The sequence below is a fragment of the Lissotriton helveticus genome, chromosome 5_1 (assembly GCF_964261635.1).
Source record: "Lissotriton helveticus chromosome 5_1, aLisHel1.1, whole genome shotgun sequence".
Taxonomy (NCBI): Eukaryota; Metazoa; Chordata; class Amphibia; order Caudata; family Salamandridae; genus Lissotriton; species Lissotriton helveticus.
This window is the reverse complement of record NC_136065.1, coordinates 1,198,656,680-1,198,669,027: the sequence shown is the minus strand read 5'-3', so window position 1 is coordinate 1,198,669,027 and position 12,348 is coordinate 1,198,656,680. Positions and strand designations below refer to the sequence as shown.

Below are 12,348 nucleotides of genomic sequence, written 5' to 3'. Positions count from 1 at the left end.
TTGGATACGTCTTTCAAACATCAAAACTTCTCAAAGTTCATTCATCGCTTCGAGCATTTCGAGCCTGTTTTTTAGGGAAAATTGTAATTTTAAGTAGGAAACGCTGCTTCGTGCAATCAAAAAAGCCAGATACTTCTTAGTAACTGTAATTGCAATGCTGAATGGAACTTGCATTCTCAACCAACGCGACATGCAAACCTTTGTTTGTACCGCGCTCTTAAAATATGACTGTTTTTCTGTTGTGCCAGGCTGTATATGCAGGGTAGGGCTGGCCTATAGGGTATTCAGGCAGTGCCCAATGGATTGTCAGACAGATCACTGTGTGTGCCGGTTTTCTTGCCAGGCGGGCCAGTTTTTACTGTAGATTTTCCTGATATTACCATTTTTATTTTTAGCTATATCTTTCGTGTGAGAGACTGGCCTGGTTTGCGATGTCCACTAATGTAAGTGGGCACCTTGCACCAGTCCAGACAACCTTTATGGTGATTTAAAAGGTCTCAGACAACCTTAAAAAGCTATCCAAGTGGTAGCTGTGAGGAGCAGCCTTCAGGCTTAGTCTTGAAGCAGTGTAAAGCAGCTTGTTTTTATCAGAATGCAATCTTCTAGTATAGAATAAATGAAAGAGAACCACACAAGGTATTTATAAAAAATATGTATTTATTATATAATTCTCTCTAGTACGTTCCAGTATCTCCCACATGGAGATATACACAGTGCACACAATACTATAGCAAATAAATCACAGTAAATAGCACTAATACACAGCGGGCCCCAGGGGGGGAACCAAAGCCTACACTAAAAAAATGGTATAAGGACCACGATTCGAGTCAGGACAATGTCAAGAGGACGTACAATTGCCGGAACCCCAAGAAACCACCCAAGGTGAGTAGATAAGGCCCCTGCGGAGAGCATGCATGTGTAGTGTAAGTAAACAGCTGTGTGTTCCGTACAAGTCTATATACAAGTCGTAGTTGGATTTTGAAAGATTGAGGACCCTTCCCAGTGGACCCTGACGTATACATTTTCATCCAGGCCTATATAAAAGGCAAATTGCCCCGATTATGCCTTCTGATGTAATAATTGTACTTGGTAACCCAAAGTAGTTGTCTATCCAGGTTATCAAATGCCACCTTGATGCCCTCTGAATTTTATGTTTGGTCCCCCAAAGTAATTAACTATCTAGGTTAGCAAATACCTCCTTGAAGCCTTCTGGGGTTATTTATTTGTATTTGCCCCGCCCAAAGTAATAGCTTGTCAAGGTACTCTGCTAGGGCACAACGTATATTGTGCTAATTTACTGTGTGCTGAATAAGTTTACTGAATGTACTTTTGCCTCTAACCTCATGAAGAGACTAGAGGGATGTGTTTAGAATAAACACATATATTCCTGGTGTGATTCTCCTTTCATTTGGTCATTCATGAGATTATAGACTGGTAAAAACAAGTAGCTTTACATTCCTTCGATACTTAGCCTGAAGGCTGCTCTCCACAACTACCACTAGGATAGCTTTCTATATAGGTTGTCTTTAAACCTACCATCAATAAAGGTCGTTTGGACTGGTGCAAGGTGCCCACTAGAATAGTGGACAGCATATGCCAGGCCAACTTCTCACACAGTTTAGCAAATATTGCCATAGCAGTTTCTTCATTGCCCCTGAAAGTTTCCATTCTGTTTCCACATTGCCATAGCCAGTTTCATGTTGCTCTAGCGAAGCACACATTGTTGCTCTGGGAAACTGCCATTCCAGTTTCCAAATTGCCATGTTAGTGTTACATTGCTCCAGTTATGTGCACTTTACAGGTTGTACTAAGAGTTGACCCACATGCTGTTCCCCAGGCCAGGTTATGCCATGAAAAGCTAGGAATAACTATCATTTGCTAAGACACACACTTACATGCCCAGTTTTGATTTCTAGCGCCAAGTATCTTTATTATGTGCCATGGAATGCTTTCATGTGTCTGATATTGGAATTATAATCCAGTTAATGAGTCAGAAGACCCAGGAGATAACAATGGTACAGAGGCCAACAATGCAGAGCACGTGGCAAAGAAACCCAATGTTATATTTTAATTGGCTGAGCTTATTTCCATTGATCATGAAGTGCAGTGCTCCAAGCACCGGGAAAACAGAGGACAGCTCAGTGGCGTCTGCCATTAAACCCGAATGAATATGAATATATATATATATATATATATATATATATATATATATATATATATATATATATATATATATATACATACACACACACACCCCCCCCCTCCTTCCTCCCTAAACATGTGATCAACGTTCCTTATTCCTCTGATTCCAGTTAATACAATTGGGGGTGGAGGAGTGTTTGTGCAAGATCACGAAGTTGTAGGAAGACCCGTGAGAGTTGCAAAGAAGTAATCGTAGTGTGAAAGTACAGACAGGACTTGCATTCCGAGAGCCTCGGTAAAATGGGCCACCCATTCAAACACCTTTTTGCTTGGGTGTTGCAATTGCCATGGGTTTGGAGTTTTCGGCACTTCTTGGAGTTTTCTCCAGGTGGCTATCGGCAAATTAAGTTAGCCGGTCTTTAACTCCTTCGATGCTGATGACGGAACCGCTCCGTCATCAGCTGCGGTGGCGCTGTGCTGATGACTGAGCGGTTCCGTCATGGCCCGCTCGGCACGCCTGCGCGGCGTGGATTCCGCGCCTGCGCTGAGCGTTCTATTGAGCGGGGTGGGCCATGACGGAACCGCTCCGTCATCAGCATAGCTCAACCGAGGCTGGTGACGGAGCGGTTCCGTCACCAGCATGCGGCCGCCGCGCGGCCGCCCCGCCCCCTTAGCGCTGCGGCGGAATAGCCGCCGTGGCGTAGGAGTTAATAGGTGGAAAGGGCCATTAAATCTCAGGACATTTTACATTTTATTGCTTTGGTGTAAACCCCCAAAAGCTGCATTCTATTTCCCATTTCAAGGGGTAGAGCTTGTAATGGGTGCTATTTAAATTCCAAATCCCAAATTTTTGGTATTTAACAGGTGCAATAAATTGCACATGGATACCAAGGCACTTGTAATCGAGGCCTAAGTCTTATTAAGGGGGAGACAATAAGGGGACAGATTTACGAAAAATGAATAGCTGTCCCATCATCCCATCTCTTTCCTTTCCTGACTCAGTTACATTGTGGGTAGTGCTGGTTTGCCTAAAGCAGTTGCTACCGACTCCGCCTTCTGGAAAAATTGCAAGGAGCATCAGAGGGGCTGCCCCTCCAAAGCTGGGCTCCCCGTTTTATCCCTCTGGGGCTGCCATGTTGTCAGAAGCCACTCAGGCAAAAAATAAACCTCATTTGGAAAAAAGGTTTAAACATTATTGACTGGCCAGCCTAAACTCAACCAATGCCCTAAGTAGAAATTCCAGTTTTAAAGCAGGAAGGCATGTGTGCAAGCTATTTGTATATATGTAATGAGCATATCCAAGCTCTGCGTCAAACTGTCTTTCTAAGTGTAAATGCCCTATCCACGTGTCCCTTTTGTGACCAGTGGCTGAAATGTTTTCTTTTGTTCTTTCCCTGCAGATTTCACTCCAAACCTTCCAGCACTGAGGATCTGGGCACGGCTATGTCGAGTGAGCGACAACGTACCCTACAGCGGCAGCTGCAAGGCCAGAAGGACAAAGTAGGTAGCAGGGTCTATGTAGGGTTTACTCCTACTAGTAATTTCCCTCTTAACCTCTACCCCTATCAGCGGTAATCACGAGCAGCAAATGTTTGAGCTCATCAATACAGAGGATAGAATAAAAATCTTCATTATTCCTTGAACCCTATGAAAACGTGCAGAAGGTGGACTCGTTCAGACACGTTTAGACTTGCGGAGGCTCTGAGACATTCTTTTTACGTTGTTGCCAAGTAGTGTGTTACTACTTTATCGCCTAATGAATGAAACTATTGCATTGCTATCCAATGGGCTGTGTTTGTTGTGCTAAGAAATAGGCTATGCAGAAACAGAAAGAGTTCCAACCACGTATGACCTTTACTTATTTTAACAAACAAAAGAGATCACAGACCTTACACTGTTCTTCTTTAGGACTGATTCCTTAAAAAAAATATGACTTTTAAAAAGATTAGTCGGGTGGTAGGTATTCAGTCTCACTCCCGTCTAAAAACATTCTATTTTGTAAGTACATTTAGTTGACATAAATTATGTTTTTAATTTTTTTTTTAAAAAGTGCATAAATCTTGTTTACGGTGCTCCCTTTTATATGTAGGATAATCACAGGTAAACATAAGAGCAGTGGGTGTTCTCAGACTGTATTTCTGAATTCCATTAAGGTTTCTATGGTGTTTACCGGCCAGTTTTCTTCAAATTTTCACTTCATTGGGCCTTTTAGTATTAGCTCACATCTGACCAGCTAGTGGGTTTAAGAAATTGATTATGTAAAGTATGCATTTTTAACTTAATTTCCTTCCGATATTCTCAATGGTGTGCAAATCTTGAAAGTGCGAATAGGAAAACTGAATACTGAGTGAAAGGTGGACTTGCAATGTCAGCCAACGAGAAACAACCTTCATACTTAGCTGCTATACCAGTCACGCAAAGAATTACTTTGATGTCTATAGCAGTTCATATCATTAACTTGTGATAAAAGAATATACTGCTGTATCTACTATACCTGTTCTATCTAAGTGATGGAACATTGAACTAGAGATGGGGAGACAGCGACCGAGTGGGAGAGAACGATGTACAGGGGCAGGGTGAATAGGGAAAAAGGACAGTGAGATTGAGAGAGAACGAATTCGAGGTTATGCGTTGTTCTTGTCCCCGTGCTATATCAGTTGCATGTCTGACGGAGGCTCAAGCAAAGCATGAAGTAACGTCTCCGGTGCAGAAAAGACAAATAGTCTGCATTTTTTCTTTCTTGTTAAAAATCTGGGTGGCTAATGAATGACTTAAACACTCACCTGTGACAAAGCACATTCAAAATGTTTGCCTCTGATCGCATATAACCCTGCACCTAAGGAATCTGAAAGATGGGCACAAGTAAAATGAGTGAATGGCTTGAAAGTGAGGATTCCCATTCACTTCTAGGATAAATTAACTTTAGAAAGGGTGATTTATTGTTGGGAAAATCAGTTTAACAAAAATCTAGAATACGAAGTGTCTGCACCATCTTATACCAGTTACTAATGGTGACAAATGTTATGTGTAACTTTTTTTGCTTTGCTCTTTTTCCATGCCTAACTGCTGTGAAAGTTCCTCCGCGATGGCTTTGTAGAGGAGCCCCATCGATTTTCAGGAGAAGCCGCGGCCACACTTGGCCCAAGAGGCATTAGAGGGACTGGTGCTGTCAACACCACCTCCTGTCCATTTCAGTTGGACATTTTGCATAGCTCCAACGCCCTCGGAGTGTATTGACTCGTCTTTGCTACATCATTTGTGCGATAAACCAAGTAGCCTAAATCACATGCAGGTTCTTCTAAATATGGGTGGGTGAGATATATGGACTGCTCAGAGGTCACATATCTCTTTCTGTGCCTTTGCAGTCTAGCCAATCGCAGTGTTGCTCCTTCTTTAGAGGGGACATTTTGATTGATTGGCCAAGCTAAACTATGCACTCGTTCAGAAAATGTTATTGCAGTGAGAAACAGCACGGATTGCAGGAAAGTGCCTTTCTGGTTACACTATGCAATAAATGGTTCTTTCGAAGTCATTCATAATCTCATATAACCACTGAATAGATCAACATACGTATACCCAAAAGAAGAAATTCATCATGAGAAACTCGGAGACTTCTATGGCCATGTTTTGAATTTGTGAGTGTCGACCAAATTCCTAGTTTTGGAGAAGCATTTACAAAAATATTGTAACGGACATTACTGCTTAAAGAGAACTTTGTCCCAGCTAACTTTGGGTACTGCAGCTTATAACTTTGTTGCAATGAGTTGTTTTAGGTCTCCCTAGTAACTTCATGACAACTCGAGTGCACTTATTTTCTGGAGCACCATGTCTACAAAATCTATTTGCTTGTTTTATACATTTTTGACACTTGCGCATATTTAACTTGAGAAAGTCACAGACCTATATCTTCAAAGGAGCGATTGTTGACTTAACTGCTTAAATTAGACAGGTTATTAGGAATACAGGGTTGCCCCCATTAGATATCCTAGTGTTTACAGTAAGAACCATGCTGATGTAAACTGCCTCTTTGAGCACACGAAAGTTCAAACCCACTGCCATCTTTCCTCTTTGGAGGTTTATCCCACGTCACAGTCACTGTAAATTGACCAAGCCAGTAATGGAAATAGATAGGCACATCTGTGGTTGTTGAAGGTACTTATTTGTGTTTGCAAGTGTGGGTGTGTATGATTCACAGTATATGTTGGAGGGTGTTTGCCTCAGTTGCTGATGTTATATGAGCACATATATATGTGTGTGTACCCTCACTGACGACCCCTCTCAACTAAGTGCCACATGATGGCACTTCCTGAGGCAAGGATAACAAACAACAAGGTGATGGAATGAATGCTTGGATTAAACTCTTCCTCTGGCCCTCACTTGGACCACAACTTGTGTTCCTATCTGGAGGGGACCTGGCTGGTATTTGAGGCTGGATTTTTTCCAAAGGAGCACGACCAAGACTGATTTGCATTTAGTTGGTCTGTGACTGGAGTGGCATAGTGGGCAACAAAAGCATATGGATTGACATAAGGCCTCAAGTAATTACCTGTGGCTGGGATTCATTTGAGCATTCCATCCACCACATTTTTGTTTTCCTGTGGTAATGGTGACCAGAACAAGCATAACAGTGAAAGAAACTAGCATAAAAGCAAAACTTGAAATATTGTGTGCGTTATTAGCAAAATCGTGTAAATTATTTGCTTATTCTGGTGATCACTGGTACAGTAGTAGTCTGTGCAGGTGCAGAGCTGGCCATCCCTTAACCTATGAGGGACATTCTTATTTGTCACAGCGGTGGCAATGCCTCGCTCATGGTGGGCATCTCCAGAACAATGATGGCCGTACCAGCCAAGAGGAGACATGGCACAGTTTACCCTGGCCAAAGATCAGAACTGAAATTGCTGCCTTCATGTCTATCTACAACTTCATTCACTGTTTCATATAGGACAGGGACAAGTACTCATCGAGAAGTGCCATGGTCACTCCTCAGTGCTGAAGAGTAAACAACTGTCACAAAATAAATAAATAAATACCATGCGTTGTGGTAGTCCTGCCAAAAGAATAGTTGCCTTGCTTGGCAAAACTCTTCCAATTCCTAGGCTGGCACAATGTGGGTGTGCCTGGTGTTATGGTAAAGGCATAATGAATCTCCGTCTTTACAAATTGTGGCCGTCTCTGGCGTGCAGTGTTCATACTTGTAGTACACTATCTGCGTGGGAAGGAGTACATTTGAGATCTTGAGGAAAGTTAAAAGCTATGTAAAAATCTGGAATTTGGAGAACAAAATGAAGTAATTTTCAGAAAATGCCAGTCGTCACATTTGGGTACTTGGCTTTATTTATCCAGCATGAACGCTGAAATTTGAGAGCATAATTTGTATTCAGAAGATGGAAAGCAGTTTTGTATGAATTTTAATTTATAAAAAAGTAGTAAAGGAACTTCGGAAGCTGACTAATTGATGCATGAGAACACAATTATTGCATTATCAGAATATAATGATGTGTTACCAGTTATGATGCTTGAGGCCAGCCTTTTAGATTGGCTTACTTTCTGTTCTCTGAAGCTGTAAAGTTTCTCTGCCCTTAGTAACAGCACTGCTGACCGAGCTTGAGCCTCCTTTACCTATGGAAATATTTTATACTTTTGGAAGCAGATAGCTTCCCAATTGTTTTGCTGGTTTTCTGTGGATGGCGTTGTGACCTTTCAGAAGACTTCTGTTTAGGGCCAAAGCCAGGAATGTGTTATTTGTCTGAGTTTTCAGGTAGCGTCTACCCGTGCTGATGTTGGAACTCTGATACATCCTTTGCTGGTTTGTGAGCTATGGCATGGAATTTTGGTATTTCTAGGAATTTTTTAATGAATTCAGGCCAAAACATTATCAAGCGTCTTCTAGCAAAAAGGTTAATTCATTCAGTCACTAGATGATGTTCTGGGTTGAGTGTCCATAGTTTTACGACCATAAAAAAACTAGACCACATGACCTGATGAACAATTATGATGGCATTCATCTGCTTGTTATCAGTGCGCTTTGCTATACTGCCTGCAAATCCACCAAACATTTCAAAATGGCATCCTTCACTTCAAAACTCATCTCGAGTCCTGAACAGATTCTGTAACCTTCATTTTGATTGCGATCTTGGAGCGTGAATCTGAGACACTACCAGTATTCAGTTAATGAATGTTGCAAGGCATATTTTCTCATCGCATCTTGAATCACAAAGTCTAAAATATACATGACATTCATACATCTAGCGGCAGCGCTGCCTAAGGCATTCCTGATTCGGCAGTTTGGCCTTCAACGAGGGTAGGCCAGAATTGAACATGGGGCTGGATTTTCTTAAGTAAGATTCTTCTGTGAAAGCACGATCTCGACTTTTACTCTCTTTAATTGATCATTGGGGGAAGTGTGGAGTCTGAGTTCTTAGCGCTGTCTAATGGCAGAATCTAGTTGTCGGTATTGTCTGATCTTCGCTTGCCACTAGTCTGAACCCAGTTGGCAGAAGGCCTTAACAGCATCACTCAGGTTGAGTGCTCTGGAATTCGACTGAGCAATGCATCTGCTGGAGTAAACACTACTTTGACAACTCTGGGTTGGCGGGTGTTGTTGGGGGGTGGGGGGGTAGAGTGGAGTTACTAAGTACTGTAAGTGGGACCATGAGAATCTCCTTAGAAATTAGGAATTACTCCTAGAATCAATAATTCCGGATTCAGTTCCCCTTGCTCTAATCCTAATTTTCCCACAGTATTTCACCTGGAAATGCCATCTGTTGTAAGCAGGTGGGATCTCTGAGTGAAGGACACAAGGTCTGCAGAGTCTATAACTCTAGTTACCTGCCCCATTGGACTTAAGAAGCCATGTGCAATGATGACCTATGTGGTATTTTTTTTCCTTTTATCCTGCCCTAGAGTGAAAGTTGAAAAAGGTTAATCTGATAGAGACTTCTATCCACAGATTCCTTACCCTAAATATACCCCAGGCATCAGACTGGATCCGGAACTTTTTTGAGCAGTCCCCTAACAGGCGAGTAGGGGGCGTTGTTTGGCTCCACGTGGCGTTGTCCACACTGAAAGTGGCATGTACAGTGCCTATATAGGCTCCACCCCAGTGTGTTGACCTCAGTTCCTTTTCCACATCATCAGTGTGGATCTGGATGAGCTCGCCTCAGTCAGTTTTTGACTGAACTTTTCAATCGTTTTGTTGAATTTTAACAGTTTGCTTATTTCCACCTGTTTTGTACTATGTCTCCAAAAAACTGACTGGTTTCAAGCCTTGTGGTGCCTGTCATGGGCAAATGTCTGTGACAGACAATCTTTTGGTGTGTCTATGGTTCCTGTAACGGGACCATGACTCCACGCCCTGCACGAAGGTCATCCGCAAGTAGGCCATGAAGCTTCTGATAGCTCATCACGCGACTTTGTACCACTCTAATTCCTGTTTGCAAAGGAGGTTCCGGGACTGCTCTGAGTCGCTTGTATCGATCATAGTCGCGATCCCGGACTTCTTCAGATAAGTCCTACAGGAAGAAGTCAAAGCATTTGCCGACTTCTCCGTGCCAGTCGCATTTGTCGGATGAGGCTCGGGAACGACGCCAGAAGTCCAGGCTCCACTCCCAGGTTGTCTTTGTGGAGCCTGTGCCTGACACTGGGTCTGTTCTGTGCTTCCTCAAGTTTCCTGGAGCCAGAGTGACCCCACCCAACTTGGAGAGTTGGGGCGATCAAATCCCTCTGGAGCATCTTCAGGCCCCATGGATTCAGGAGGGACTCTGACAGGGGTTCCACCGATAGGTTGTCCTTGGTGCCAGTCAGGCCGTTAAGATCTGTTGATGGATCTGGACTGGCGTGACCCCGACTACGCGACCTCCTGTTGGGACCGTTCCAGTGGTGCTGATTCCAGCATGCCGACCTCCATCAATCGTGCCAAATCCATCATGAGTCTAAGCTCTGATATGGAGCCGGGCCGGCTTGGCCTGACATCGGTTCCGGCGCTGACCAGACCCACTGAGCCTGAATTGGAGATGGAGCCCTACTTCCCTGAAGGACTGTCTGAGAAACACCAAAGAAGGAAGGGTTCTTTGGATCCCTATAGATATTCCATTCCCCGTGCAGAGTCCATGGCCGACGTTACCTGGTATGACTACTTAGCCGATGCCAGTGGTGGACATCTCACCAGATACTGGCATCCTCCCTCCCCCCACCGTGGCTTCCTTTGCAATGATGGACCGGAGAGAGGCTGAGGTCCCGGACCTTCAGCTGCCGACAGTTGAAGTGAAGACCAATGTCTTGACAGAGGTGCTTTAACCCAGGGTCCCCCCCCTCAGAACCCCTACTCCCAGATGAAGACCTCACTGATGTCCTGTTTGTGGCCTGGGTCAAGCCATGCACAGGCACTCCTGTGCACAGGACTATCTCCCGCCGCCATCATTCCACTCCTAGAGATCCAGCCTTTCTCACACAGCACTCCGCCCCGAGAGCCCTTTGATAAAAATGAATACAGTTAGTATGGTAGTCTGAATTTTAACTAGGGAAAGATAGCATTTATTGCTGAGGGCTATTTGCCCAAATACATTATTATTGTTGTGTGAAATGATACCTTTGAGTGCCATTGTTTATTTGTGCTCATACCATTATGGGCACCTGGTTGGTGGCAGGATTTGGCACCAGCTGCCCCAATGGTGGGAGATCACTTTGCACAAATGGGTGCTTCAGATTGTCCAGAGGGGCGATGCTCTACCTTCCCAACAGATCCTGCCACCTTTTTCACCGCCGCCCCCCCCCCCCCCCCCCCCCCCCCCCCAGTTGGCTGACGGAGGACCACCTTTTCCTCTTATGACCAGAAGTACTGGCTCTTCCGGCTAAAAGAGCCACTAAGAGGGTTCCTATATCAGAAGTAGATTGTGGTTGGTATTCCCCCAACTTTCTGGTGCTAAAAAATAATGGAGGCCTCTCTCCTAGACCAAAATTCAAGATGCTCACTTTGGCTCCGGTACTGTCTGTCCTAGATCCTGGAGACTGGACGGTAGCGCTGGAATTGCAGGACACCTATTTCCATATCCCCATCATGCCTGCCTACCAGGAAAATTATCAGTTTGCTGTGCTCTTCTTTGGCCTTACCAGTGGCCCTCAGGTGTTTATCAAGGTGATGGTGGTGATTGCAGCACATCTGCTCAGGTCAGGGGTTCTAGTCTTCCCCTTCTTCGAGGCTGGCTGCTGAAGGCTGGATTGCACCAGGAATTTGTCTCCCACATCCAGACTACAGCAGACCACCTGCATTTGCTGGGGTTCACTATCAAGGTGTCAAGGTCACACTTTCTCAAATGCTCCCTTTCATCTGAGCTAATCCGGATCTAGTGCAGTTTCAGGATTATCCTCCAGAACAGCAAGTCCAGGATATTGGGACTGTGATTCTTATGTTTCAGCCTCTATCATGGATTGCAGTGATACTGACTCTGAGCCTGTTTGGTCTCATAGCCTCCTGCTGGTAAATCATGTTCTTTGGCATATGTGGGCTCTGCAGTGGATGCTAAAGTCCCAGTGGGCACAGCATCAGGGGAACCTCTGCGACCTGGTCCAGATAACAGAGAGAACTGCAAAAGGTCTGCAGTGGTAGGTCACGGACTGTGATTGGGTCAGCGGCAAACGCCTCTTCCTTCCTCTTCCAGAACTCACATTAGTGACAGACGCATCACATCTGGGTTGGGGCAGCCATCTGGAATAGGTGGAGATCAGAGAACTCTTGTCTCTGGCAGAATTTCAGCTCATCGACCAGTTGGAACTGAGGCCGATTCGCCTGGTGTTGAAAGCTTTTCTTCCTTCCATCAAGGTTAGGCTGGCTTTGGCGTTCACAGACAACACCACCGCCATGTGATATGGCAACAGACTGGGATAGGTGGGGTCTTAGTCCCTATGCCAAGAGGACCTACTTCTCTGGACTTGGCTAGAACTTCAGGGCATTTTCCTGGTGGTTCAACATCTGGTGGAGTCTCTGAACACCAGAACTGACGAACTCAGACACCTATGCCCCACGGATCACGAATGGCATCTCTATCCAGAGGTGGCATTAGGTCTCTTCAAAAACTGGGGAGAACCTTCATTAGATCTATTTGCTATCTGGGGAGAACCTTCATTAGATCTATTTGCTATCGCTCAGAATGCACACTGTCAGCAATTCTACTGACTCGAGTTCCCAGGGTGACTCTCGCTCAGAGA

General features: G+C 44.4%; 1 protein-coding gene across 1 annotated transcript in view; it reads left to right on the top strand.

Moving 5' to 3' along the window:
* The window catches only part of RAB11FIP2 (RAB11 family interacting protein 2), a 141,471-nt gene that overhangs the window by 91,102 nt on the left and 38,021 nt on the right, over window positions 1-12,348 (top strand). The window contains exon 4 of the mRNA XM_078643905.1: window positions 3,543-3,642. Coding sequence (XP_078500031.1) covers window positions 3,543-3,642 — 100 coding nt within the window. The remainder of the gene's footprint in view (window positions 1-3,542; window positions 3,643-12,348) is intronic.